Genomic DNA, 24,701 nt, shown 5'->3' with positions numbered 1-24,701 from the left:
CGTTTCTCCTAGCCGATTTTGCCAGCTACAAATTCACCATCTGAACAGCTCTGTAAGCAGTAAAATGCTGCTACAGCTTTACAAGCCATGATACACTGCAGCAAATTGAACATGACTAAAAGGGTCCAAACCTGGAGGAAGTGACACATAGGGAGGGGAGGAGCCCCTAAGCATCCCTTCTCTTTGGGCTGTAATTCAGTGCAGGTGATTGTATAATTTCTGCAGCTTTCATTCAACAATCTGTAATCCATAAAATCCAGTAGCATCTGGGGAACATCTAGCTCCATCGCTTGACCTTGCGCTTCTCTGATGATAAACTATCTGCCTCTGCTTGTAAACGTACCTAATCAAATCAGAGTAGTTAATTCATTATCTGCTTTCTCACAAACCTTTTCCCAGGTTATTTCAGGATGAATGAGGGAGAAAATGCTTATGGTTCTAGCCCTGAACTATGTTTATGCAGGGATTCTTGTAAAGGTTTCACTGGTGCATTGCAGAGTGAGTGCCATCCTAGTTGCTTAGCTTGGCAATCACAAAGTTGTAGTTTGTGCGTGGATTAAAAGTGTTATTTCCTGAAGCTACTTAAGAACGACTTCAGCGAAGCCTACCTGCTGCCCCATGTATAGGTCTCTGGACGAGGACATGAAGACAATAGATTTTTCCTTCCCTAACTCTGATACAAATTTTGATGTTTTGGTCAAAATGTTAAGGTATCAGAACTAGACTTTCTTCTCTCAAATTTTCTGCATGCACTTAAAGTAGTAGTAGTGACTGGTATCTTACCCTCCACATGCTCAATCCCTGCTCAAAGTATGTACCACGGGAAAACGCAGGGGACTATGACAATTGATTTATAACACAAACTCTCACGTCTGCAGTGGGTATGAAGGGCAATGGGAAAAACGGGGCAGGAAGATAGCAAAAATTTGAAATAAAATTGAATATGCTGCTTTTTTCTCTGTACTTAAACCTTTGTAACAGATGAGGTTCTTCCTTGCAGGGATGTTAAGTTTCTCTATTTCACTCTTTTTGAGATGAACTAATAGAGGATATAAAAAAGTTTCTTAATCCTTGAGTATCGTCGATACCGGGTGATATTTTCATATTCTGTCCACACAAGCGAACTTCATCTCAATAATCTAGCTGTACTATGTTTGGTGTTTTCTGTGTTTGCAGCTAGGATTGCCAAACTGTGACCCAGCAGGGAGGGCCCGAGCGCTGGAATAGGGTCCCAGGGACCTGGGGTTTATTCCCAGCTTTGCCTCTGACTTCTCGGATGATCTTGGGCAAATAGTTTTTCCATTTCTCCCTCGAATATTTCAGTTTCTGCTCTGTAAAAGGTTCATGTAATATTTGCTCCCATTGTAAATATACAGTATTTTCAGCTCCGGCAATGAAAAGGAGTATTTCCTACATGGTGGATTTCTTCATAATTATCTGTTTTTAGTTGCTGAACTGCCTTTAGATTATTTTTTTTTTAATTATTAACAAAATAATTCTGTATAATTTTAGGGAGTCCTTTGACAGAACGTGAAGTAACGGCACCCAGTAGCTATGTATCGTTTGCTGTTGCTGGTGTAGATGCTCCAATAACCACTTCGGTAATAGAAAATACAGACTCACCGGTCTGGGACTTTCAGCAACAAGCGAGGTGAGTGATGCCAGCTCGCTCAGACACACCTTGGATCTGACAGCCAGGCTAGGACATATCTAGTTAGGAGTGTCTTTCTACTTACTGGCCCTGTACCCTCAGCTAAAAAAGCTTTTTCCATGTTTTACGGTCACCGCACGTTCGTATCGGGCACAGAGTTGTTTGAGGAGGCTTGGTCTTAAAGCTAACATGAGGAAGGGCAGTCTGACGTGCATGGAACCTTGACTGCGTGGTATTTTGGCTTAAGACTTTGAGTGAGTCAGTCCTATTTCCACTCATCTGTAGTTTCCCCATCTAGAGGAAGGGACTGCTAATTGCTAAAGGACTCTTGGGAAGGTTAAGTAAGACTTGCTCCAATGTATTGGCTTTTTCTGTATGTTTTACTCTGTTTCATGCTTAGAAATTATGCCCTGGTTTGGGACCAGAGGTCTAAGTTTGGGAATTTGTAATATGAAGATTAAGCCACTGAAAGACTCTGATAGCTGCAGTTTAAAAGTTTTGTTTCGGAAGTTCCTTATGCTCATAGTCATGTCTGAATTGCTTCAAGCAACTTAAAGCTGTTCTGCCTATGACACTTCAGTTTTCAGGGTTATTTTCTTTTTGTTTTTTTTTTCCAGAAATGAACTTCAGACATTGCAACTTTCACCCATAACCCCCGTGCTTTGCTGTCACTGTATTATTGAGTCATGAGATAAACTGTATTTCCATTTCTTCATGCTTTTATTGCCCTATCTTTTAAATTTACAGCAAGAGTGAGGAGAGGGAAATATTTCTTGAATAAGCAAAAGCTTGAACCATATAAATATAGTTATGCTTTTGAAGGCTCAATAATTTCAGGGTTTGTTGTGTTTCTCCCCTCCATCAGTCCAGGAAAAAAACTGATTTGTCTGGATAGATACAATTACATGGAAACTTCAGAAGCATTTTACTGTACTTGCTCTTTCTTCTATTTCACATAAAATCTTACAATTTTTGTTCCTAACAGATTATCCAAAGAGCTTCTGCTGGATCCACAGCAAACCTTGGTCTTCAAAGTGTGGCACAAAGCAGGTAAAGTTTGTAGTGCAGTATTGAAAGGAGTGTCTTTTCTGCATCCCTTTCCTTGGGTGACTTGTATTTAATGCAAGTAAAGTAAATTCTGTTAAGTAAATTGGAGAGTAGAGTTGTAATGACATTTTTTTACCTTGTGCTAGAAAAATGCTAAAGACCCATTGATTTCCTGCCTTTAGCATCCTCCTTTTCCTCATTAATCATCTGGCAAGGTTTGGTTCATTTGTATTCTTTCCATTTTTAATTTTACAGTATTTTAGAGGCTGGATTTTCCTAGTGAAGGAAATGCTTTACTGTGCCTTTCATATGCTGTTTGTTGTCCCTGCAATGGGTTGAAGTGTGGCCAGCCAGTTGTAATCAAATATATTTATAGTGGCATGGATATATTTTTAAAATTGCTCCTCAGCATTCACGGGGGGGAACTGAAGGCCTTGGGTTTCAAACCTAACATCATAAAAGCTTTTTGTAAGCATTTTTGCTAAACTTGATGTTTATCGTTAAATGAAAAAAGGTGCTGTTAGTAGTTCAAACTGGTGTTTGCTTGTTTTGTTGCTAGCCCAGATCCTCCAATATTTAACTGGTATCAAGCAAGCACAAAAATCCATGTTTCTTACTGGGAAGACAGCCCTACTTCTTCAGTCAAACTGTTAGGAGATAATCTTCAAAAACTGGGGGGTTTTCTTTCTTTTTACATATTAAAGTCCAGGTTTCTGATTCTTGCTTCAAAAATAAACTTCCTCTGTAACTCAGCCTTTCTCTGTATTATAAAAAGTACTGTGCGTACACAGGGATTCTCCTGCCAGTCCCTCTCCCTGCCCTGGTCTTTCATTGTCTCTGCATGAACATTTTTAACTGAATGTAACTGCTAAGGTAATCCAAATAATACCCTTTTCTTGGATAGGATTGTTTGTTCTGTACTTCAGATGAATTTGCAAGACAGAAAAGACAAAAATGTTGCCCAAAAATGCAACAGTGTAATGACAAATCAGCGTTTTTGGACAGTCTTGGCAAAGTGAATAGGGAGGTAGCATGAATTTCTGAAGTGTAAATGCAATTCTGGAGGTGGAATACATTTGCTGAGGTCCCTAGATTGGCCTCCAGGTTCATTTTTCCCAAGTCTTTGATTATCTTGTATTTCTAGTCCATTTTCAAGCTGAGTATTTTTCCGTTTGTTACAACCCTTGTTTAACTAGTTCTGATTCAATATCGCATCGGGTATGTAACGTCGTGATCTTTCTTAAACCTGTAGCATGGCCCTCACCCCGCTGTGAATTCCTACCAAGGCAGGTGCTCAGGTTAGCAGCAGCTGCAACAGGGACAGCTATTTTGGCAAATCCATCGGGAGGAAGCTGGTTTAATTGCTTGAAAGAGTTTTTCCTGCTTCTCAGTCAGGCATTGTAGGTCTCTTCGTTTGAAGCATGTTAGCAACCAAAATCTAAGTCTCGTTTCTGTGGTCTTCAACTCTGTTTTTTATTTCCTCCGCATTTACGTTCCGCTCTTTACTTGGTTTTTACCTCATGAGAGCTGTCAGCTTTGAAACTGTTTTTTCAGTTTTGTAAGATGTCTTTCTCTGTAAAGTCTAGACATATTTCAAGGGCTGAGTGACTGACTGATTTTTAGCATTCCTGAAATTTAAATTTATTTAAATAAAATAAATTTATTTAAATAAAATAAAATAAAATAAAAATAAAAAAATCCTGCAGTTTAAATTAATATGTGCTTTATATTCTTCTTCCCCAGAGACTGAGCGGGTGATAGGATTTGCATCAGTGGACCTTTCTCCTCTTCTTTCTGGCTTCCAGCTCGTGTGTGGGTGGTACAATATTACGGACTTCAGTGGACAGTGCCGAGGGCAGATCAAAGTAGCAGTTTCTCCTCTTCAAAACGTAAATTATCTTAAAGGAGAAAGGCAGGCAAGGATCCGGGCCCAGCCACCAAGTCCCTCAGTACGTACTTCGGTTTCCACCCTGCACATACCTGATTAGATTCCTGATAATCAGCGCTGACTCTGTGGGTTTTTGAAGGAATGAGCAAACATAGCAAATTCACAGTACTGGAATGTGTAAAGTCTGTGTAAATGTATCAGAAACACTTAATTCCTTGTTTAAAAATTCTGCTGTATGTTTCCATGGCACCTGCAGGCCAACACTAGTCACAGCACTCATTCAAACCTAGATCACGAACATCTGCAGTGGCTTCACTCTGTTGTTCCTTTGTGGATGTTTGGGGGTGTTTATTGTTAGGAGAATATTCTGGGGTTTTGGATGTCTGGGAGCCTGTCTGTTTGCTGCTTTGGCAGATGATGCCCGAAAGCATACAGTAAATTCAGCCTTTCATTAGTTAGGAAATGTCTAATTTGGCAGAAACTTGTTTTTCTGGAAATTTTTCCATTTCTCATGGCTTTTTTTTTTTTGATTCTGTAGACTTTCCAGTTACACTGGGGTGTGATATACCCATGTAAGGGAGCCCCTGTACCCTGTTTTCCATCAGTTTGTTCTGTGGTAGTGTAGGGGGGAATGAACAAATGATACTGAAATAAGAGTGTTGTGAAATGGTACTTTGGCTCAGTGCTGGAAAATCCTTTGAAAACTTAGAAAACTTAAGTTTTTGTTTGTTAGCTCAGCAAGATGCTACTTTGATTTCTCTGTTTTCTTGCTGTGGAAGACTCTTGGGTGGTGTTTCTCTTTATTCTAGGTGAAGGCTGGCTTTTCAGAGTTTCCCAGTAATGCTACAAGCTTTTCCAAGCTGATGTCGAATACCTTGTCAAAGGAAGTCAGCATTCCTACTCAAGAGCTGTAAGTCTGCTGGCTATCAATCATTTTTATTATATTCAGGGCTCAGAAATCTACTTATCTGAAGCCTATTGACTCTACTGAGAAAATATCAAACCCTGTCAAATGTCTTTCCCTGGGTTTGGGCTTAAACATTATACTAAATTCCCTTTACCAGTGACAAGGTGGCCCAGGAGACAGCAATCTTGAGATGGGCTCCTTTCTACAGAAACCAGATGTGTTTTTTCATCTCACTAATATTTCCTGATTTGTTTCATTTCCCTTCTACGTTAGGATTTACCCTATGCCATTGCTTGAACTGGCAGGTACTTCTTCCAGGCCTTTGTAAGAATAAGGGTCGCATTTGTATTTGGTTTGATTTTTGATAAGGCTGATAAGTGTAAGTTAGACTAGAGTATTGCTGCTGTATCCCTTTCCTTTTGCCTTAACTCTTGTCCACAGCTGGTGACATGCTGTGGTATTGCATGCTCCAGGACTAGGACCATCAGATATCCTGCCGTAACTCCTGCTTTCTGGCTCTTAAAGCAAGCACCTATGTTTATATATTTAACTAGCAACATGCAAGAGAGCATTTTAATTCATGGTTTGTTTATTCAGCATACACAGGAGATGATACTTTTCCTGTATGTGTCTTTGACGTTTAGAGGGACTGTGGGCCACCATTCTGTGGTCTGAACAGCTGGCTTGGCAGCTCCCCTCTTAGTTGACAGACTTTTCCCATTTAGAGATCTCAGCCTGTTTTCTGCTGTTACATGTAGGCCTCTTTCAAGCAGAATTAGTCCCCCTGGAACACACACGCCTCGTCACGAAGAGCATATGCAGAATGTGCGCAGATTTCACGAATCCTTACAGCAAGCAGAAGGGAACGCACATCGAGCAGCAAAGACGGACTCATTGTCACTGTCATCACGTGCTTCTCTTCTTACTGCTCTCAGGTAAAACAGAGCTATAGCCAACAAGGTAATTCAAAGCCTTAGGTTCTCAAAGCGGAACTTGAATGTGAAGAATTCTTGCATCCAATTTTAAGGGAAATAAAAATGAAAATATACAATAGCTGATTAAGAAGTATGAGTGAGACAGTGTGATTTACAGGAGGATGAGATGAGACTGGAGGAGCAGGGACTAGTCAGGGATCTCTGCATCAGGACTGAGGTGCTCTAGCAATGCTGTAAGTTACCGAAGGGAAGCAGCAACAGCAGTGTTTTAAAATCAGGGTAGAATGCCTTGCCTTATCCATCTTTGTCCATCTGTAACACAACACACACTGTTAAGCCAACAGTCCTCTGAGCTGGTTTTCACAGACACAAGAACAAGCCTGTAAGCATTTTCATGGTGCACGGCTGGATGTCCCTTCCCAACAGGATGCCTTTCTCCTTACTAGAAGCACTTTTCTCTTGACTAGTTTCTAGGTTCAAATCAGGAAATTTAGAAGAGTATTATTTATGATCTGTAGGAATATAGGACCGAAAGAGACTTTCTGAGTTATTCCATCCCTTCCCCTGCTACTGTAAGCAGTATATCATAAAATCTTTAGATCTTAAGCAAGTAGAAATCCTCAATTTTTATCAAGCTCAGTCATAAAGTCAAGTAATATTCTTGGCTTTATGACTTCTGTTGGGAAGTTATCTCAAATCCAACTCCTTTGATTAAGTAAGTTTAAAACTAGCTCTTTTTTTTTTTTTAACTTCCAGCCTAAGTTTCATAGCTAATTCGGCATATGTTCTCAAGTGTTATCCTTTCACTTAGAGCAATCTCAACACTTACCTACTGATCTATTTTTCAATAATAACCTTTAATCTCATATTTGCATGCTGTTGACTAGAATGATACAAATAGAACCAGTCTGCCACAGGCTATTTTTTTCCTCTTACCAAATTTCTTACTGTTGCCTACAGAAAAAACCTGAGTGAGCTGGATGAGGTTCAAAGATACTTCAGTCAGAAGCTGACCAAGTCTTTTCCTGACTTCAGTTGCGGTAACACATCCAAACCAAGTCCTGAGGAGTGGGAGAGTGATCATCAGGGCTTGATGAGCGGAGAAGTGGATCCCGACGAATGCCATCTTTTGGAAAAATCGAGTCAGTTGGTGTCTCAGGTCAGCAGCCTACTCAATGGTAAGTTGTCACTTGGCTTGGAATTTTTTGTCAGAAGCTGCCTGCAAGTGTCTTCAAAGTTCTGACGTAATCGGGACCACTTCCTGGTGCTGGGAATCAGTAAGTGTTGGTCTGCTGGCAGAATGCTTTAGAGACCCTTTCAAATCCCTGAACATGGTGATAGCGTTGAACTGAAACGTTCAGAAGGAAGATTAGGTGGGAGTCCAGGTGCTTTCAGGGTAGCCTAAATATCAATGTCTGTTCAGTAGAAAAAGAGGGTTCTTGCGGGGAAATAATCCCCAGAACGATACTGAGCTGGATCTGTGGTTCTTTGCTAATAGGAATTGGCATAGCTCTGTTTTCAGGTGAAATTTGTGCCCTATGATGAAATGCTAAAACAAGACTCTTTTAGGATGGGTAAGACAAAGCTCTTAGTGAGCAGGTTCTTTTCTGTTTATCACATTCAATACATTTCCTCTTACAGAGGCATCAATGCAATTAATTTTCCCTGTCATTAGTGCTGTTGGACACAGAATGACATCTTTAATAAGGATAGAGTGTGACAACAGGGAAGGAAACAGTATCTCTTTGTACACTTTGTTTTCAGATGTGTTTTTTCACTCTGCCTGGCATTTCTAACAGCTCTGTTGTAACCACTCTTCACCTCAGCGCTAGCCAGCTCACTGATTGCAGTTAATTTAATGTTAGCTTAATTGTTTGTGCCACTCTGATCTCATACCAGAGAGGTGCTGTGAAGTAGCAAAATGATTAGGAAATCAAATTCATGCTGGTGCTTTTAAAATAATTTATCAGAGTAGAGAATAAACTGTGGCTCGGAGCACTGCCAGTTGAAAAGTTATTCTGTGCTGTTTCTGCCTGCAGCGACCTACAGGGAAGCAGCGCTTCAAGAGATGGAGTTGAAGGGCGTATTTCTATTGTGCCAGAATTTGACATTCTTGTTACCACCTTGATCTTCTCTTTTTTTTTTCTTTTTCTTTTTCTTCAAGATTTTGCTCTTTTTGTTCCCCTCCTCATCTTTATTAATTGATTCTGCTGCTTCTTAACATGCTCTCCTCTACATCTGTCTCAAACTCTGCCTTCTCCTTTTCCAAATGTCCTCCACCATTACCTTATAGCAGCACTTTTGCCTCAGAGTAACTAATTTTGCCATTTAACCCAATACCAGTGAACTAATTTCTCAAAGAATGCAAGAAATTAGTAGGATCTGCTAACTAGGAACATAAAAATAGGTGATAGTGGCTTTTTAAAGGATTTGTAAAATCCCCAGAGATTTTCAGGACTGCACAGATTTTATGAATGTTTAGGTTCCTAATCCAATCACCTTTTCTCCCAGCTCTTTGTTTTCAGACTTTACAATTTTATCACCACACCTGAGCAATAGTCCTGAGTGAATTTCTGGTTTACAAATATTTAATTAACAATTGTCTGTAATTTGATTCAAGTTGGTAAATTGAACTGAAAGCTGGAGAATATCAGTAGGAATGAGGTCTTCTGGGTGTCTATATGAAACTGGGGAAGTTATGCGAGGAAAAGTTGGTAAGATTACCCATCTTTGCTGTCTTAGATTATTCCACTTTCCTTCCTATGTGGTCTGAACTGTCCAAAACGTTTTTAGTCATGCCAAGCAAAAGGTAGTTTCTCCATTTGCTTTAGGTGAACTTTGTATATCAGAATATTTTCACTGTCCAATGTTTTTTTTTCTTTACATTGAGGTAGATATTTCTAGTTATTTCCCAGTCATTTCATGCTGAACATTTCCTTTTTTCCTTAGCATTTCTGTCCTTCTGTTGGCCTTGTCAGTGGTAGAGAGAGCAGAATGCAATCACATCGGCAGTGTCTGACAAAGCTGTGCGTGTTTAACTCCTAACCATTCTTACGTGTGTGGTTTTCTGCAGAAAGACCAAATAAATGAGATAAAAGGTGAACTGTCGCTCCATGCATTTACTGATGCTGTTTTCTATTAATCAGACTTACAGACTATAACTAAAAATAGTACAGAGTCTTCTAACGTGCATCAAGATGGCAGCAGAAAGCTGGGGTCTATACGTGCACCCCCCCAGAAGGACGAAGCAGCCAGACCTGAAGTACGCCAAGGCCAAGCTGAGCTGGCCTCCCGCAGCGTTTGCAGTGATACGCAGCGGCCGTGCCCTCTTGGGAGATCCGTGTTTGAGAGAAACATGTTACATGAACTCCTAGACCAAGCTGTCCCTGGAGATGAGCATCATTCGCCAGTGGACGATATCCAGGAAGATGAAGGTGCTTTTGCTCTACAGCCACACAGTGAAGAAGAATATGAAGAAGATGTTATAGAACCCCGAACTCTTAATGAAGTAACAACTGTAACGGACAAAACTAGCCCCTGGTCCAGCGTGCTGTCTGAGGTAGAGCAGGGTGCTGCCCAGCAGCCCGTGGACTTGAGGCCTGAAGATCAGCACTCCAGGGATATGGATTGGTTCCAAAGAGGAAACAGCAGACGGAGCAGCACCTTGTCCAGCATGCTACAAGGTGACAACCAAAGCATGGCCACCCCCCTTAGCCCCTGCGTTAGCCTTCTCACAGACGAGGGCAGTCCTTGGCCAGTAACAGAAGGCTTTCAGAGCTCGAAAAGTGGCACAGAAACAACTGGGAAGGAGCTGTTTCAGCCTGCTCATTTGTCAGAAGTGCATCAAACAGCCAGTGGCCCTCTAGAAAATGGAAATTGTGATTGGGATCAAGCATTTAACACTAAATGTATAGAGCAAAATGTGGAGGTTCATAGAGCCTCCAGAGAGGTGCTGGCATTTCCAGGAGACGTCGGTTTGAGCAATCCAAAAACCACAGAAGAAAAGGAGGAGGAAGACGGTGAGGTTGTAAATGAGGATCGTCAAGACAAGGAAGAAACTGGTTCTGATGAGATCTGTGTTAAGAGTGTATCAGCCCAAGCGGGCTCGGAAGGACACAGTGAAAGCTTTTCTGATGACAGTAGCGAAGACCCACCGGAAGAGTCAGAAAAGTCTGTCAAACCGAAAATGGTTTTGTATCCTTCTTTTCTCTTTCTTAAATGCACATTACATTCAAGGAGCATGTCTTACTTTTCAGTTAGAATCTCACTGGCCTCAGGAAAGAGAAATCCACTATGTGGAGCTCTTCCCTGGGAAATGAGTCCAGAATTGGTGACCTGGGAAGGTGTTGGAAGACCCCGTTGTGTTGTGTTTCACACAATATAGTGGTAACTTCCTTGCCATTTGTAACCAATGCATTCTGTGATCCATGAGAGTTATTTCATTTTTGGGTAGTTTAAATGTGTCTTCTTGTATTTTTCCCCATGTCGTTTTCCTTCATGTATTATAGCTCTTGTGTTTATTTTGTATTAAGAAACCTGTAGATTATTTTGCTTTTAAAATACTTTCCCACGTTTCTTGCACAGATCCCAAATCTCGCTTTCAGTTTCACTAAGCTGTGTTGGAATTTTTGGAGGACAAAGCACTGAAAATATGTGAGGTATTATCGTAGAGCAAGTTAGTGTCCCATGCTCTGTGAGGCCAGGTGAGAGAACCGAGTGTTCAGAACAATAGAATATCAATTAAAATGAACGGAATTCACCTTCTGGGATCCATTAACAGCTGTCACATCGAGGGCTGTTCCACATCGGCAGCTCCTGTGGAGCTCTGCGCAACCACGCGCTGCCACAGGTTGTTCCTTAACCCTTCTGCTCAGATCTGATCCTGTCGCTATTCCCAACTTCTTCCTTTCACCCCAGCAGATGGAAGCCTCCATGAGACTGCTCAGTGTTTCTTCTCATCCTTCCACGGCTCTGAAGGTAAGTATGGGACCTCCTTTCCTTTATCGTCCTAGCTTAGCGGAGTCCATCCGTTCGAGCAGGACCAAACGTACTTTCTTTGCCCGGCAGCACTCAGGTTAGCACTGATGGCTTCCAAATCGTGCAAGGAGAAGCCTTCTGGTACCTCCTCTCTCTGTGAGAGCCATTTGCAGCATTCATGGCTGCATCATCTGTGATGCTTATGCATTGATGTTAGACCACTATGCATTTACTTACTATGCATTTACTTGTTACTTATGCATTTACTTATGCATACTCATGTTAACCAGTTTGTATACTCAGTGGATGTGGCTCTTCTCCATTAGGATTGGTGGAAGTGGCAGGTGCCCACTCCACACTTCTTTGGGCTTTACTGGGAGGTAAGGTGCCTAATTTTGAGGACACAAGCTGTAACTTGTAATTACAACTCCAATTTCTGTCTTTGAGTTCAGAGGGAAATGAGGGAGTTCGCAGCAGGAGAACCTCTCCTAGAGGGATCAAGTAACTGTTCTCGGGCAGAGGGAACAGTAGACTAGTGGGAATGGTCGCTCCTCATCCAGGGAAGCTGCTGATCGTTTTTGCTGTTTCATAGGTGGGTTTATGTGCGTAAACATTTATTCACTGCAAGAGGTTTGTGGCTCAGTTGTTTTGAGGTCTGCGCATTATTCTTTGCCAGCCACAGTTTTGCAACGGATGTTAACGGGGCTGTGGGTGCTGCAGCAGCTGGGCTGTTTGTTTACTACTCCAATAATGTCATAATGTGTTGGTTTCCTTCCTTATGACCTATGAAACAAACACTCTAAGGAACATTTATGTAATTGGAAACAGCGTGCTTGATTAAACAGAACAGGAACAGTCAGGATCTAATAGCTCTGAAGTTATGGAAACTATTTTAAATTAATAAACATGTTTACAGCTCAGGTGAAATATCTGACTTGTTGCTGTTTTGTGATGTAAAAAATGTCTGTTTTCTGATCTACATATTAATATCTTTTCCTAAAGCTCTTGAAACTTGTTCCTGATGAAAATAGAGACCCGTATCAGAGGGGTCTTGGGCACAGTACGCTTCAAGGATCCTAAGATTCGTCTTGATTCTAACACCTAACTGCAGTGCGTCTTAGTGCTGGTGAAGCATACTTTTCATGCCGTGTCTGAATATTGTGGATGAAATCAGAAGCGGAATCTCAGATGTGTTTCTCCTTTGGAATCTGCTTCAAATTCTCTCTGTTCGTCTCTGTCCACTGATGATATCCCCTTCCTCTCTTGTCTTGTGGTCGTGCCCCCATTTCTGAGTTTTGCTTTCTCTGCGGGGTTAGCTCCGGTTCTTCCTGTGTCTTTCTGTGCAAATCATCGCTCAGGCCTACGGTTTAATAGTATTACCAGCTTTACTTGAATTCCCTCTCTCTCTGCACTGCTAAGCTTAGTGGCTGGAAACACACTCCTGAAAGTGATTAATAATTAGGGAGAATACTAGCAAGGCACTGTTTGGATATAGCTGACCTTAAACCAGTTTAATTCCTGGATGAACTCCAGCTAATTCTTCGCTGTAGCACTTGTAGGGGTCTGTCAAGACAGAACTCAGTTGTGCCTTGTGTTGTGCATCCAGCATCAGACACCCTATATGAAGAACAAGTTTTTCGCTTGTGCTGATGGTAAAATAGAGTTCAGGAAAACTGCTTTCTCATAGTTTTGTTCTTAATTAGCCTCAAGAACACCAGTTTCTAAATCTGGGTTTGCTTGGTTTCTGCACAGTCGAGCAGACACGAGTATGACAGCAAGGCTGAAACCGGAGCTGTTCTCGCCCGAAGATCAGCAGTCCCCTCTGGCTCACGTGGCAGCTGGCAAACTTCTCTCCTGGCCTCCCTAATGTTCCTGCCACCTCTCCCTCTCTTGTCTGACTCCCTGCACAAAATGATGAAGGAACGATGAGAAGGGGAAGCAGGCGGTCCTGTCAAAGGAGCTGGCAGCGTTTTGAGACAAGAAGGTTTTCCTGGCTCATGCTGCGAGGACACGGGGAGCTGAGAAGGTGCTGCAGCAGTTCAGGCCTCAGCCTGGATACTGTAGTCACCTTTCAGGGACCTGAGTTTTGCAGAGCCTCACAAAATCTCAAAAATGTTGACCTTTTTTCTCCATTGCATCAGCCTCAGGCTTCCAGTTTTTGAGGTCCTTCCCAGCTCTCCTCGTCCACGCTGGTCACCAGCTGTCCTGTGTGACCAGCAGCCCTGGTTCGATTTCTGCTGCTGTTCAGGTTCAGCCAGCGGCTTTGCACTTTTCTCAGTCCTTTTTCGGGCAGTTCCCGATACAACATACAGAAAATTATCCGAGTTCATGGCTAAACTTCACAGCATCCAGCACTGCATCATGTTTACTGTAAAGCTACAACTATTTCTTGAATGAGTCAGAGCCGTTGTTAGGTGGCCCAGATTACCATCCAAACCTTGTTTCTGCCCGTTGCCCCTGGCCTTCCTTCTCCTCCCTCTTTGCCTTTACTGCGTTCGTGTGTTCCGTATTCTTTTATATACTGTTGCTGATTTTTCAGAGCAAAAATTTAATCTCTCCAGGTATGATGTTTGACACAGAAAGCACTGCAGCATTGATTCTGGTTAGGGTTTGGGGCAATTGCGTGCTAAGAGTGAAACCATTTAAATGTGATTCCAGTGAGGTGCTGGCTGGTAAACCCATCCCCAAGGCTTGCTGCCTTTCAGAGTTGGCCCAGGCTGCTGGTGATGGAGCTGGGGTTTTTGAGTGCAGGAGGAAGTATTTAAAGAATCGGAGAGTTAATAAACTTCATTAAAATATCCTGAGAATTTTTTTCCCCCCCCTCACCTCTATGAATATTCCGAAAGGATAAGAAACTTACATGGAAACCACTTTTACTCACAATAATTAATATTTGTATATGCATAGTTTTACCTTCAGTGTAAATTAGAAATAACACTTCTATAGCACAGGCAAATTCATAATAACAGGCTTTTATCTGTTCTGAAAACGCAGATGGCTAGCAACAGTGCTGACATCCTTTCTGGGTGCTCATGTTTCTTCTTGGTGTACTCCCATTTCAGTCACAGCCACTAAAGCTCTCCTTTTTCCTTGCTCAGCTTACCCAGAGAACAGAGCTAAGGCTTTTACTGCCTACATTTGTCCTCCTAACCTGCTGAACAGAAATGATGACTTTCTCTTCCGTTTTCACCATCAGAAAAAGAAGAAAACGTGGCTGCATTCTCCACGTCTGTTTCAGAGTTGGTGGTTGTGGTCCCAGATTTGATATAAACCTTTTCCTGTCCAGAAAGCAGAAGTAGGTGAAAGATCACTCCGGGGGTAGGTTGTAGCCTCTTAACACAGATCTGTCTTCCCTCCTTCATCACTGTGCACAAACAAAACGAGCCAGTATCCTTGCTGAGCCACAAGGCTGAAATGGTCTCCACCTCAGTTACCGGAATTCTTTGACCTTGAAATAAGCCATCGCCCCAAGACCTATAAAATGCTAATAAACCTGTTTGCTGTGCTCCAGTCCCTGGCACACGCCAATTAGATAATCCATGGCTGGTTTAAGTGTCCTGCTCTATCACTGCCATTTCTAAAAAAAGAAAAGTGAAGCATGATCTTCTGTGCCTAAGTCCTCTTTCATCGTTCTGGTTAAATGTGTGCGTTTCGTGGCTGAGCATCAGATACTTGGAGTCTGTGACACTTTTGGCTTAGAGACGGAGAAGGAAAAACCCAGGACGGGCGCCGCTTGTGCTCAGGTCACAGTCTGAAATAGCAGTGCCTGTTTCGGAGGCAAGGACCGATGTAAACACGACATTTCAGCTGTGCGCTCTCGAAACGACACAGAAGGTTACGACTCTGTTTGAAACTGCCTGTTTGATGTATCAAGTGAGCATTTCAAAGATGCAGCACTGAGGCTAGAAAGTCTCACTAAATGTTGTATGTGCAAGGAATTTGCATATTTCAAAGAAAAATAGCTTTATACAGAGGCGAGTATACAAGTGTAGCTCTTTCCTGTAGCTTCCAAAACTGCCGGTGAAGCTGAAGCTGCAGACGTAATTCCATAAGGCTTCTGATCATCTGTGCAAGCTGGGAGTTGTTAACTGTGCTTTTAAATGTCTCTTGTTTGGATTCACACCTCTGCATGTAGAATAGCAGCAAAAAGAGCTGCTAAACCTTTCCTGCTGCTGGAAGTTCATTTTTAGGGAGGTCCTTGCAGTAGATGACATGCATCTTAACACCTCTGCATTGCTGCCAGTGGACGTGGTGGTAGAAAAATTGGAGGAGGAATATTTTAGCCACTTCTATCTGCAACAGTGTGCAAGTGGTACGTTTGCAAAGGACACCTCGTGTACTGACGGTCAGGAGCGTAGAAAGTGCTACCCGTCGCCTAGGTGTCACCTAATAGCAGCAGACACCTGCGGTTCACGTTGTATTTTCGCTTTGAGGGCACAGTGCTCTTTCAGGGTATTTTATTGCACTGGTGGCAAAATGGGGAGGAGGAGCAGCACTGGCTGCAGCAGCCTCTCTGGCCAACTAGACCAGATCAGGACCAACTCAGCTGTGTGATGTGCTCCTAGCTTCACCTGGGGCAGGAGAAAGTACTGTGGTGCCTCTGGAGTGTTAATTCTAAGAACAAAAGAGAAAATCTCATTTAATTCCTCCCTTAGAACCGATTTTAAAAATTCTTACAACCAGGGTAAGATTATTTTACAGATGGTTTTGGGTCACTGGGTTAGTGCACGCCAGAAGAAAAAAGTGCTTTCGTTTCTGCACACGTGCCCAGCTGTGCTGTCTGGGGGGTGGTGGCGGCTCTGGGATTCTCAAGACAGTCTTGCTCTATTTTCCTTTATCTTTTCCCACATGATACCTTACCTTCTCTTGAGTTGCAGGGCCTGCAGCTGCTCCCACCGAGATTCGTTAGAGATGTCCCGTTGGGTCAGCGAAAGCCTCCTGTGTTTATTCCGCACGTTCAGAGTGTGAGGTGCTGTCTCTGGCTCCGAGCTGTGCACAAAGACATCTGCAGCGCGAGCAGGAGCGAGGGGGGAGTTAGGAGAGGTAGGAAGGGCGGTTTCCCAACCCTTTGAAGTAGGGTCAATTGGATGATTCGGGGAATTTGATAGAGCGCCATTGCTACAGCGTAAACCTGCTTCTGTTTCAGTAGCGTCGTTCCTGCCAGCTTTCCGCAGGCAGGTAGCTTTGCAGACGATCTTTTTTAGCTACATTAGTGGTGTAGCCTCCTCCGGCGTAGAACAGGGCGCTCATCAGAGGACAAACGGCATCATCACAGCTTGCTGGAAGGAAAAGAAGTTCCTGAAGTCCAGTGCCACTACAGGCAAGCGGCACAGGGCTGTCTAGCTGCTATTTCACCAGGATATTGGATTTAAGAGCCAGAATTTCCTTGGGGGTTTTTGGGTTTCGTTACAGTTACGCACTTTCCTAGGCCAAGGGATGGGGCAGTCTGTGCCGGTTCCTTGCAAATACATAAAACTGGTGTTCAGAACCGAACGCTGCCTGGTGCACTAAAGCCAGAAGCCTTTTACCAGTCCTCTGGGCTTTCACTTTGAGCATTTTTCTCCATGAACCGCTTACACAGAGATCAAGGCCCTGCACAGAGCCAGCCCGGGCCGGTTACTGTCCCGTCTCCAGCCCATGCTAATGTTTCAGCTGTTTCAGACACAGTTGGCACAGAGAACAGCATGGGAAGAATGAGCTACTGACCCAGTCTTCTCTCGACCACCTGGAGCACAATACGCTGTCAAAGGGAGGTGGTTTGGCCAGCAAGCACCTCTCTCTACTGGTCTTTGAGTTTGTAACGTTGCCAGGTCTGCATTTAACCTCTCTCAGCTTCTTAACGTTTTGCTTCAGGAAAACCACCCTAGAGCAGGTTTAAGGAGAAAGAAACACAAGGCAAAGATTCTCATAAATACACGCGTATGTTTCTTCAGTGTGATAGAAATGGGCAGCATTTTGAAGCATTAACTGCCCTTAGCTATTTTCCTAGGTACAGTGAGAAGTTTTTTGCAGCACTGTTCATGTAATTTACACAATTTAGCCGTATGAAACTGGGAGATGGTTATTTAGGGCATAGGGATTTGTAGCTGGCTTGCCATAAGCCTTTCTGCTGCTGTTGGATGTGAAACCACACGAGCTGTTCCCACCCTCGTCATCCTTTTTATTAACCAAACCCGTCGTCTTTGTGAGTGTTGATCCGTCTGTCTCCCGAATCCAGCTGTGCAGGAGCAGACTGCGTCAGCATTTCTGAAAATCATCCTTTGGGAAATCTTGACAGGCGGTTACAGCCTCTCTTGGTCTTGTCTGTTTGCAGAAATTTAGCTGATGTTACATTAGCTTACAGTCAGCCCCTTGCGCTTTGCCCTGGCTCTAGCAAACAGGGGTACCCCAGGATCAGGGTGTGGCTTTTACCTGCGGATGTTTCCCCGTAAGGGTCTCCACCAGCGATGCTGGCGTGGGGCTGATGCTCCGTGTGCTCGTCATCCAAGGCTGTGAAGTGCAGTCAACCAAACACAAGGCACCTTCCAAACCGCTTATTCCTAAAAAAGCCATTTCCCTCCCCAAACGGCACATCAAAGCAGGGAGCACACAGGAACAGAATCCTGGCGCCGGTTCCCTCGGGAGGGAGCGGATCACCTTAGGAGACCTTCCCAACGGGCCTGTGCCCAGCGAGGCAGCTCAGCCATGTAGGCGAAAGGTCGGGTGGGCTTATCAGCTTTCCAAACCGCCCCCCCCTGCCAGGAGACCTCCCTGGCCCCGCAGCTCATGAGCAGCACGTCCTGAAAGCTTCACCCGCTACAGGCGGCCGAAGCCGCATCCCTCCGCTCGGTGCTTCCCGGGCTCAGCCTGGCTCTGAACCAGCGGGGGAGAAACGCCAGTGCCTCTGTGTGCCAAAATCACCTGTCGTCAACGCTGCTGTGACACCGGGGAGAAAGCCTGGCTGCCGGAAGGGTGTGCACGCAGACCGAGGGTGATGTTTTAAAATGCTTGAAATGGTGGGTTTCATCTCGGGGGCTGCTTCTCGGGGGTCCCTGCAGGCAGCTCAGGCTGGCCCGCCTGGTTTGGCAGCAGGCTGGGCTCTGTTGCGTGGGAGCCTTGCCTCTCCGCTGCACGGGGGTTTGGTTTTTAGGATTCTGCAAATTAAAATAAAATAATAATAATTGAAAACCCAAGTTCGGAGAGTCAGAACCTGGTGAACAAGCTGGTGTGATTCCTTTTGGCTGAGGATAGACCTTCATGAATTCGGGGTTCGCTTGTCTGAGCTGGATCGTGTGGTTTGGGCGGACCTGTCTAATTTTGGTCTGTACCTTTTGTGTTCTGTAGCGTTGAGAAGGAATAGCATCGCAGCATCCAATACCGTGTGGGGCAGAGAAATATTTCACCATCGTGGATGCTTTTTTTTTTTTTTTTTTTTTTTTTTTTCTGAACAGTTGAACAGGTTTTTTTTCCCAGCAGTTGTCTCTCTGTGTAGAACAAGAGAAAAACCCTTCCAAGGAGAACCACAAAAGAACCACGAGCAAAAGGAGACACATCCTGAGTGGGTTTTTCTCCTGTGTATCCAGCTTCCCGCGTGAGCCCGGGGTTTGCCAGGGCTCCAGCGTCCTGTTCCTTCTCTCTGCAGAGCGGAAGCGGAGCAGTGCCAGGGGGTGCCCCGTGCCGGAGGCCGAATCGTCCCAGGCCCACGGCCGATCTCTCGGAAGAAGAAACCAAAAGAATCGCCAGGATCTTCTCTGCTCAGCTGTCCAAGAAGGAAGAGCATTGGCAAGAGGCCGTCGGCAGCGGGCTGCTTCCCAAGCCACGACCTGACACGTTGGCAAACACCAGGTCCTCCAGGGAGGAGGAGATGGAAGCTTGTAGAGGTTTCAGACCCTGATTTTTAATTTGCCTAATTGGTTTCCCCTTAGAGGGACTGATGGTCCGTGAGGGGGGACTGAGAGGCCGTGTGTCTTGCAGGGGCAGGTCCCCGACGAGACTCATTGCTCTGACAACCGATGAGCTGTTACCTGCTCTCCACCTACTCCATTTGGGGGATGTATTCGTGTGAAATTTCTCTAATGCATCATTTGCTGATTCTAGAGGAATGCCTGTGCCCAAGGTGCTGCTGTAAATACAGGCCAAAGATACTGTAAAATACTGATGTGTGTACAAAAGGGTTTTGCTAGAAATATGGAACTTTGATATTCTAAATTATTTTTGTACATTTTTATGTCAGGTACCTTTTGGAGAATGGACTTTGATGCAAACCGAGCGAGGTTATTTTTGCACTGTCTCCAGTGTTTGTGTTTCAAATAAAACTCCCCTGGTTTCTTGCTCTCTGGTGCGAAGTGTCCTGCTGCCAGGTCACAAGCCTGCCCTTGACAGGTGGACGAGGCTCCTTCCCCCAAAACCTCCAGGAATGGAGAGTAAGCGCCGTAAAAACGCTTCCAGGAAGACGGTGTAGCTGGGGGCACGCGGAAAGGTCGCTGCTTCGCAGAGTAATTGAATCTGGCGGGTGTAGCACAGCACACGGAGAATGAGTCGGGCCTCGGGGGTGAGCGAATGCTTCAAACTGGGGCTGCCTTTCACACCGGGCCGGCCGCTCCAGATTTAAGGAGCCAAAGTGCCGGCACCCCTTTGGCCTCCCGCCTCTGCCGTTTTCTTTTTCACAGGGGAGAATCCCAAAGGCGGAATTCACTGCTCACCCAACCTGCCCGTGCTGGGTCGGACCCCGGCGGTAAAACCCGATCTCTGCGGCCCCCGCAGCCCTGAGCCCCCTGCGAGCGCAGCCCCCGCCCCTGCCTTGCTGGGGGGGGGGTGTGTTGGGGGGTGGACGCACCAAGCACCCCAAACCGCACGCCCCGAGCGTCACCCTGCGAGGAGTGACACGAGGAGCGACACGCGGGCTTCCTTCTCCCGCTGCTGATCCTGGTGGCCACGTCCAGACGCTCAGGCGAGATGCCAGCTTGCTTGGGAACAGGGTGACAGCGGAGGTGACGTGAGATAAATGGCTTCTTCCTCTTGTGGGTCAGCAGCAGAGCAGCGGGCAGCGGGGGAGCGCGGGCAGCGCCAGGGGTGGCTGGTGGAGCAAAGGGGGCTCCAGGGTGTCACACCAGCCCGAAATCCCTCCTGCGGGACTGAGCTCCCGCACCAGAGCAGAGGCACCGGCAGGGATGTGTGTGTGACCTTCCGTGTGCACGTCCCTGTGGGCTTTGCTAAAGAGCACAAAGGGTTAAACGCACTGATTATTTTTTTAATATATATATATATATATATTATTTTTTTTTTTTTAAGAAAATGGAAGAAAAAGGGTATTTCTTGAGCCACCACTCCACCCCTGACCTCCAGCATCACCCTGAGGCCTGTCCCTGCCAGCAGCACCTTGGCCTCAAGCACAGACCCAGGCTGCGCCGAAGGGCGCCCGGGGATTCGCTGTAGGATGCACAAACGCGGGACAGACAGTTTGGGACGGCTTTGGGACGGGTTTAGGATGGGTTTAGGATGAGTTTAGGACGGGTTTAGGACGGGTTTAGGACTAGTTTAGGACGAGTTTAGGACGGGTTTAGGACAGTAGTTTAGGATGGGTTCAGGACGGGTTTGGAACGGGTTTAGGACAGTAGTTTAGGACAGGTTTAGGACAAGTTTAGGACAGGTTTAGGACGGGTTTAGGACGAGTTTAGGATGGGTTTAGGACAGTAGTTTAGGACGGGTTTAGGACAGTAGTTTAGGATGGGTTTAGGACGTGTTCAGGACGGGTTTGGAACGGGTTTAGGATAGGTTTTGGACAGGTTTAGGATGGGTTTAGGACAGTAGTTTGGGACGGGTTTAGGACGTGTTTAGGACGGGTTTAGGACAGTAGTTTAGGATGGGTTTAGGACGTGTTTAGGACGGGTTTAGGACGGGTTTGGGACAGTAGTTTAGGACGGGTTTAGGATGGGTTTACCTCCGGCCGCTCACGTGGCCCCTGCCCTCCGGCTGCTCCACGTGAGCTCCGGGGACACGTTTCACCCTGCAGAGGAAATCCCGCCGGCAAGCTCAGCAGCTGCCGGGATGGCTCACGGCTGCACGGTCCCTGCCAAGGGCAGAGGGCTCTGACCCTGCCGCCGGAGGGGCGCTCGGTGCTGCTCTGCCTCCCACCCACAAACCTTGGGCAAGCGTTTGTGCCTCTCGTCCTGCCCAGCGCACGTTTAGGTGTTTAGGTTTACACCCCCCGGTTCCTCCCCCATCCCTGAGGTCCCAGCGGCCACCGGACGGGCAGGACAGCGTTGTCAGGTGCTGCCACCCCACAGCTTTGCTCCCATGGGTGCTGGTGGTCTGGGCAGGACCCCCCCTACCCCTGCCCAAGCCCTGTGGGGGGAGCAGAGGGCTGAAACCCAGCCCACAGGGTCCTGAGGGCTGGGTGGCCCCACTGTCCCGAGCTCAAATGCCACCAGGGGAACTGGGTTTCGCTGTCACCTGATCCCCGTGGCTGCTGGAATGTTCTGTGGGTGCTATATAAGGGGGCCAAGGAGCCGGCTCTCGGGGCGATGGCTGCGCTGAGAGGGGTGTAAGGCAGGAGCCAGGACACGGTGCCGAGGTCCCTACGGTGAGGCCACAGGGGACCCAGGCCCGGGCAGGTCACCCTGCGGGAGAAGCTCTCACCGAGTGCACCCGTTTGGGCCAGGGTGGGGTAAAGCAGGGTGGGCATTTGTGAATCCCGGGCTGAGCAAGGGAGCCCCGTGCCTCAGTTTCCCCAGGGATGCAGGCGAGGAAATGGGGCGGGATTTGGCTTTTGGAGTTGTCCAAAGCCAGCGAGAGCCACCACGGCACATTGTCACCTCTGTCCCCAAACTGGACACCTGCTTGAAGCCCCATCCGAGGCTCCCCCACAAATTCCTTCGCCCCCTTTCCTTCCAGCCCCTCTGCCACGATGGTGGGTCTGAAGCCCCCCGAGGTGCCCCCAACGGCCACCATGAAGTTTGTCAGCGCGGGGATGGCCGGCTGCATCGCCGACCTCTGCACCTTCCCCCTGGACACCGCCAAAGTCCGGCTGCAGGTACGATCCGCTGGCGCCCCAAAATCCCGTGGGTGGTGGGAGCGCCCCGCACCGGTGGGGCCCCCCACCGGCTCCACCCCCACGCTGGCCGTGTTTTGTTGCGGGGGGCAGAGGGCAGGGTGACACGGTCGGCATCCCCTAGATCCAGGGGGAGGTGCGGATCCCCCGCAGCACCAGCACCGTGGAGTACCGGGGCGTTCTGGGGACGCTGAGCACCATGGTGCGGACGGAGGGACCCCGCAGCCTCTACAGCGGGCTGGCGGCTGGGCTGCAGCGGCAGATGAGCTTCGCCTCCATCCGCATCGGGCTGTACGACTCGGTGAAGCAGCTCTACACCCCAAAGGGTGCCGAGAGTGAGTGTCCAGGCGGTTGGGACCCCCACCCCCGTGCACAACCCTCAGCCCCACAGCCCACCCCAGGGTGAACAACCCACCCTGCTGCTTGCCCGGGGGGGGCCCTGCACAGCCGAGGGTCCCAGCACCTTCCCTCCGCAGGCACGGGGCTGGCAGCACGGGTGCTGGCGGGCTGCACCACGGGCGCGGTGGCGGTGACGTGCGCCCAGCCCACCGACGTGGTCAAGGTGCGGTTCCAGGCCAACGGGGCGCTGCCGGATGGCGCCCGCCGGTACAGTGGCACCGTGGATGCCTACCGCACCATCGCCAGGGAGGAGGGCGTCCGCGGGCTCTGGAGAGGTAGGGACGGATGGGAATGGGGATGGGGGTTGGGATGGGAACAGGGATAGGGATGAGGATGGGGACAGGGATAAGGATGTGCACAGGGATGGGATGAGAACAGGAGTGGAAACAGGAATGGGGATGAGAACGGAGGTGAGGAAGGGGACAGGGACAGGATGGGGATGGAGGCTGGGACAAGGATGAAACGGGAATGGGGATGGGGACAGCAGGGCTGGGGCATCCATCCAGGATGCTGCAGGAGGGGATGTGACCACCATCCCCAATGCCACCACCCTCCCGGACAGGGACGCTGCCCAACATCGCCCGCAACGCCATCATCAACTGCGGGGAGCTCGTCACCTACGACCTCATTAAGGACGCGCTGCTGCGGGCACAGCTGATGACAGGTCAGGACAGCGTGGGGGGATGTGGCCGGGTGCAGTCCCCGTCCCCACGATCCTCAACCCCCGGCTCTGCCCTGCAGACAACGTCCCCTGCCACTTCGTGGCTGCCTTCGGGGCTGGCTTCTGCGCCACGGTGGTGGCATCGCCGGTGGATGTGGTGAAGACGCGGTACATGAACGCCGGCCCTGGGCAGTACCGGAACGTGCTGAGCTGCCTCCTCGCCCTGCTCATGCAGGACGGCGTCGCCGGCTTCTACAAGGGGTGAGTAGGGGGACCCCCCCGACCCCCGGCAGACGTGGTGCAATGATGTGCACGAACACCGGCGCGGACCAGCTCCGCTTCACACCGCGGCACCGCGGCCAAGGCCCTAACCCGTGCGCTGCCACCGACGCACCAGGCAGGACGTCGGGGGCCGCGGGGGTGTCCCCACCACGGCCCCTCCAGCGCTGCTTTTCCCGGCGCAGGTTCGTCCCCTCCTTCCTGCGGCTCGGCTCCTGGAACGTGGTGATGTTCATCTCCTACGAGCAGCTGCAGCGCGCCGCGGTGCTGGTCCGGCCGGCCCAATCCTGACCCCCGCCCCAGCCCCTCTCGCCAGCGTTGGCGGGACACAGGAGTAAATTATATTAATTGCTGAAGCCCGGGGGGAGCCAGGATGCCACACGCCCCTGGCCCAGTGGGGACCCCCGAGAGATGGAAGGAGGAACGGGGGTACGTGCAGAGAAACGTGGGAGAAGGGAAGTTTCCAGAGAGCAGTCTAGGGAGGAAGAAAAAAAATGTTTGTAGGTTTTCTAGCTGGGAAGAGCATCGCGTCCCGGCGGTGGCAGAGACAAGGCGCGTGGTGTGGGCAGCCGGGACGGAGCTGAGGGCAGGGGGATGCGGCGATTCCTGTTATTCCTGATGCTTCTAATAAACCGCCCCTATGGGGTCTGACCGCGGCCAGGCTCGGGGCTCCCTCACCTTTTCGAAGGGGGGGTGTGGGGGGGTGTAGGGCCGTTCTCCCGGCCCTGGGGTGCCGCTGGGAAAGGGATCAGCCTCAGCAGAGGCGATTTCTGTGTCCAGGGAGGGGGGAAGCACTGAAACTGGGTGCGAGGCACCACTGCGCCCCGCCGTGTGGGGGGCACCCCCAGCCCAAGGAGGGCTCGTCGCCTCACAGCGGGGTGCGCAGCCGTCATGCCACAGCGACAGCATCCCTCCCGGGCTGTGCTGG

The 24,701-nt window shown here is 47.8% G+C and overlaps 2 protein-coding genes across 9 annotated transcripts in view; both read left to right on the top strand.

The window, feature by feature from the left end:
* The window catches only part of C2CD3 (C2 domain containing 3 centriole elongation regulator), a 53,155-nt gene extending 33,439 nt beyond the window's left edge, over positions 1 to 19,716 (top strand). For 2 of the 8 annotated variants that reach the window (XM_080375554.1, XM_080375553.1), the window contains exons 25-33: positions 1,513 to 1,651; positions 2,637 to 2,701; positions 4,442 to 4,647; positions 5,396 to 5,496; positions 6,252 to 6,428; positions 7,389 to 7,606; positions 9,575 to 10,622; positions 11,303 to 11,405; positions 19,027 to 19,716. In XM_080375554.1, the coding sequence (XP_080231680.1) occupies positions 1,513 to 1,651; positions 2,637 to 2,701; positions 4,442 to 4,647; positions 5,396 to 5,496; positions 6,252 to 6,428; positions 7,389 to 7,606; positions 9,575 to 10,622; positions 11,303 to 11,405; positions 19,027 to 19,278 (2,309 nt within the window). In that variant the 3' untranslated portion in view covers positions 19,279 to 19,716. The other 6 variants (XM_080375558.1, XM_080375555.1, XM_080375557.1 and 3 more) reach the window with 6 other exon arrangements.
* A 1,460-nt stretch (positions 19,717 to 21,176) lies between these two features.
* On the top strand, positions 21,177 to 24,429 carry LOC308058951 (putative mitochondrial transporter UCP3). Its single transcript, XM_080375590.1, has 7 exons — positions 21,177 to 21,966; positions 22,278 to 22,416; positions 22,559 to 22,769; positions 22,911 to 23,108; positions 23,396 to 23,497; positions 23,575 to 23,755; positions 23,959 to 24,429. Exons 2-7 carry the CDS (start codon positions 22,291 to 22,293, stop codon positions 24,062 to 24,064), a joined length of 924 nt encoding a protein of 307 aa, XP_080231716.1. The 5' UTR covers positions 21,177 to 21,966; positions 22,278 to 22,290; the 3' UTR covers positions 24,065 to 24,429.
* Positions 24,430 to 24,701: the final 272 nt, after the last annotated feature.

This window comes from Falco punctatus, assembly GCF_963210335.1.
Source record: "Falco punctatus genome assembly, chromosome: 2".
Classification (NCBI taxonomy): Eukaryota; Metazoa; Chordata; class Aves; order Falconiformes; family Falconidae; genus Falco; species Falco punctatus.
This window is presented reverse-complemented; position numbering and strand designations above follow the sequence as displayed.

Bases quoted from the DNA above. Each gene is read 5' to 3' on its own strand.
- LOC308058951 (XM_080375590.1), top strand. From the start codon at position 22,291: ATGGTGGGTCTGAAGCCCCCCGAGGTGCCCCCAACGGCCACCATGAAG. The intron at 23,498-23,574 runs GTCAGGACAGCG...TCTGCCCTGCAG, and splicing joins GCGGGCACAGCTGATGACAG to ACAACGTCCCCTGCCACTTC. The intron at 23,756-23,958 runs GTGAGTAGGGGG...TTCCCGGCGCAG, and splicing joins GTCGCCGGCTTCTACAAGGG to GTTCGTCCCCTCCTTCCTGC.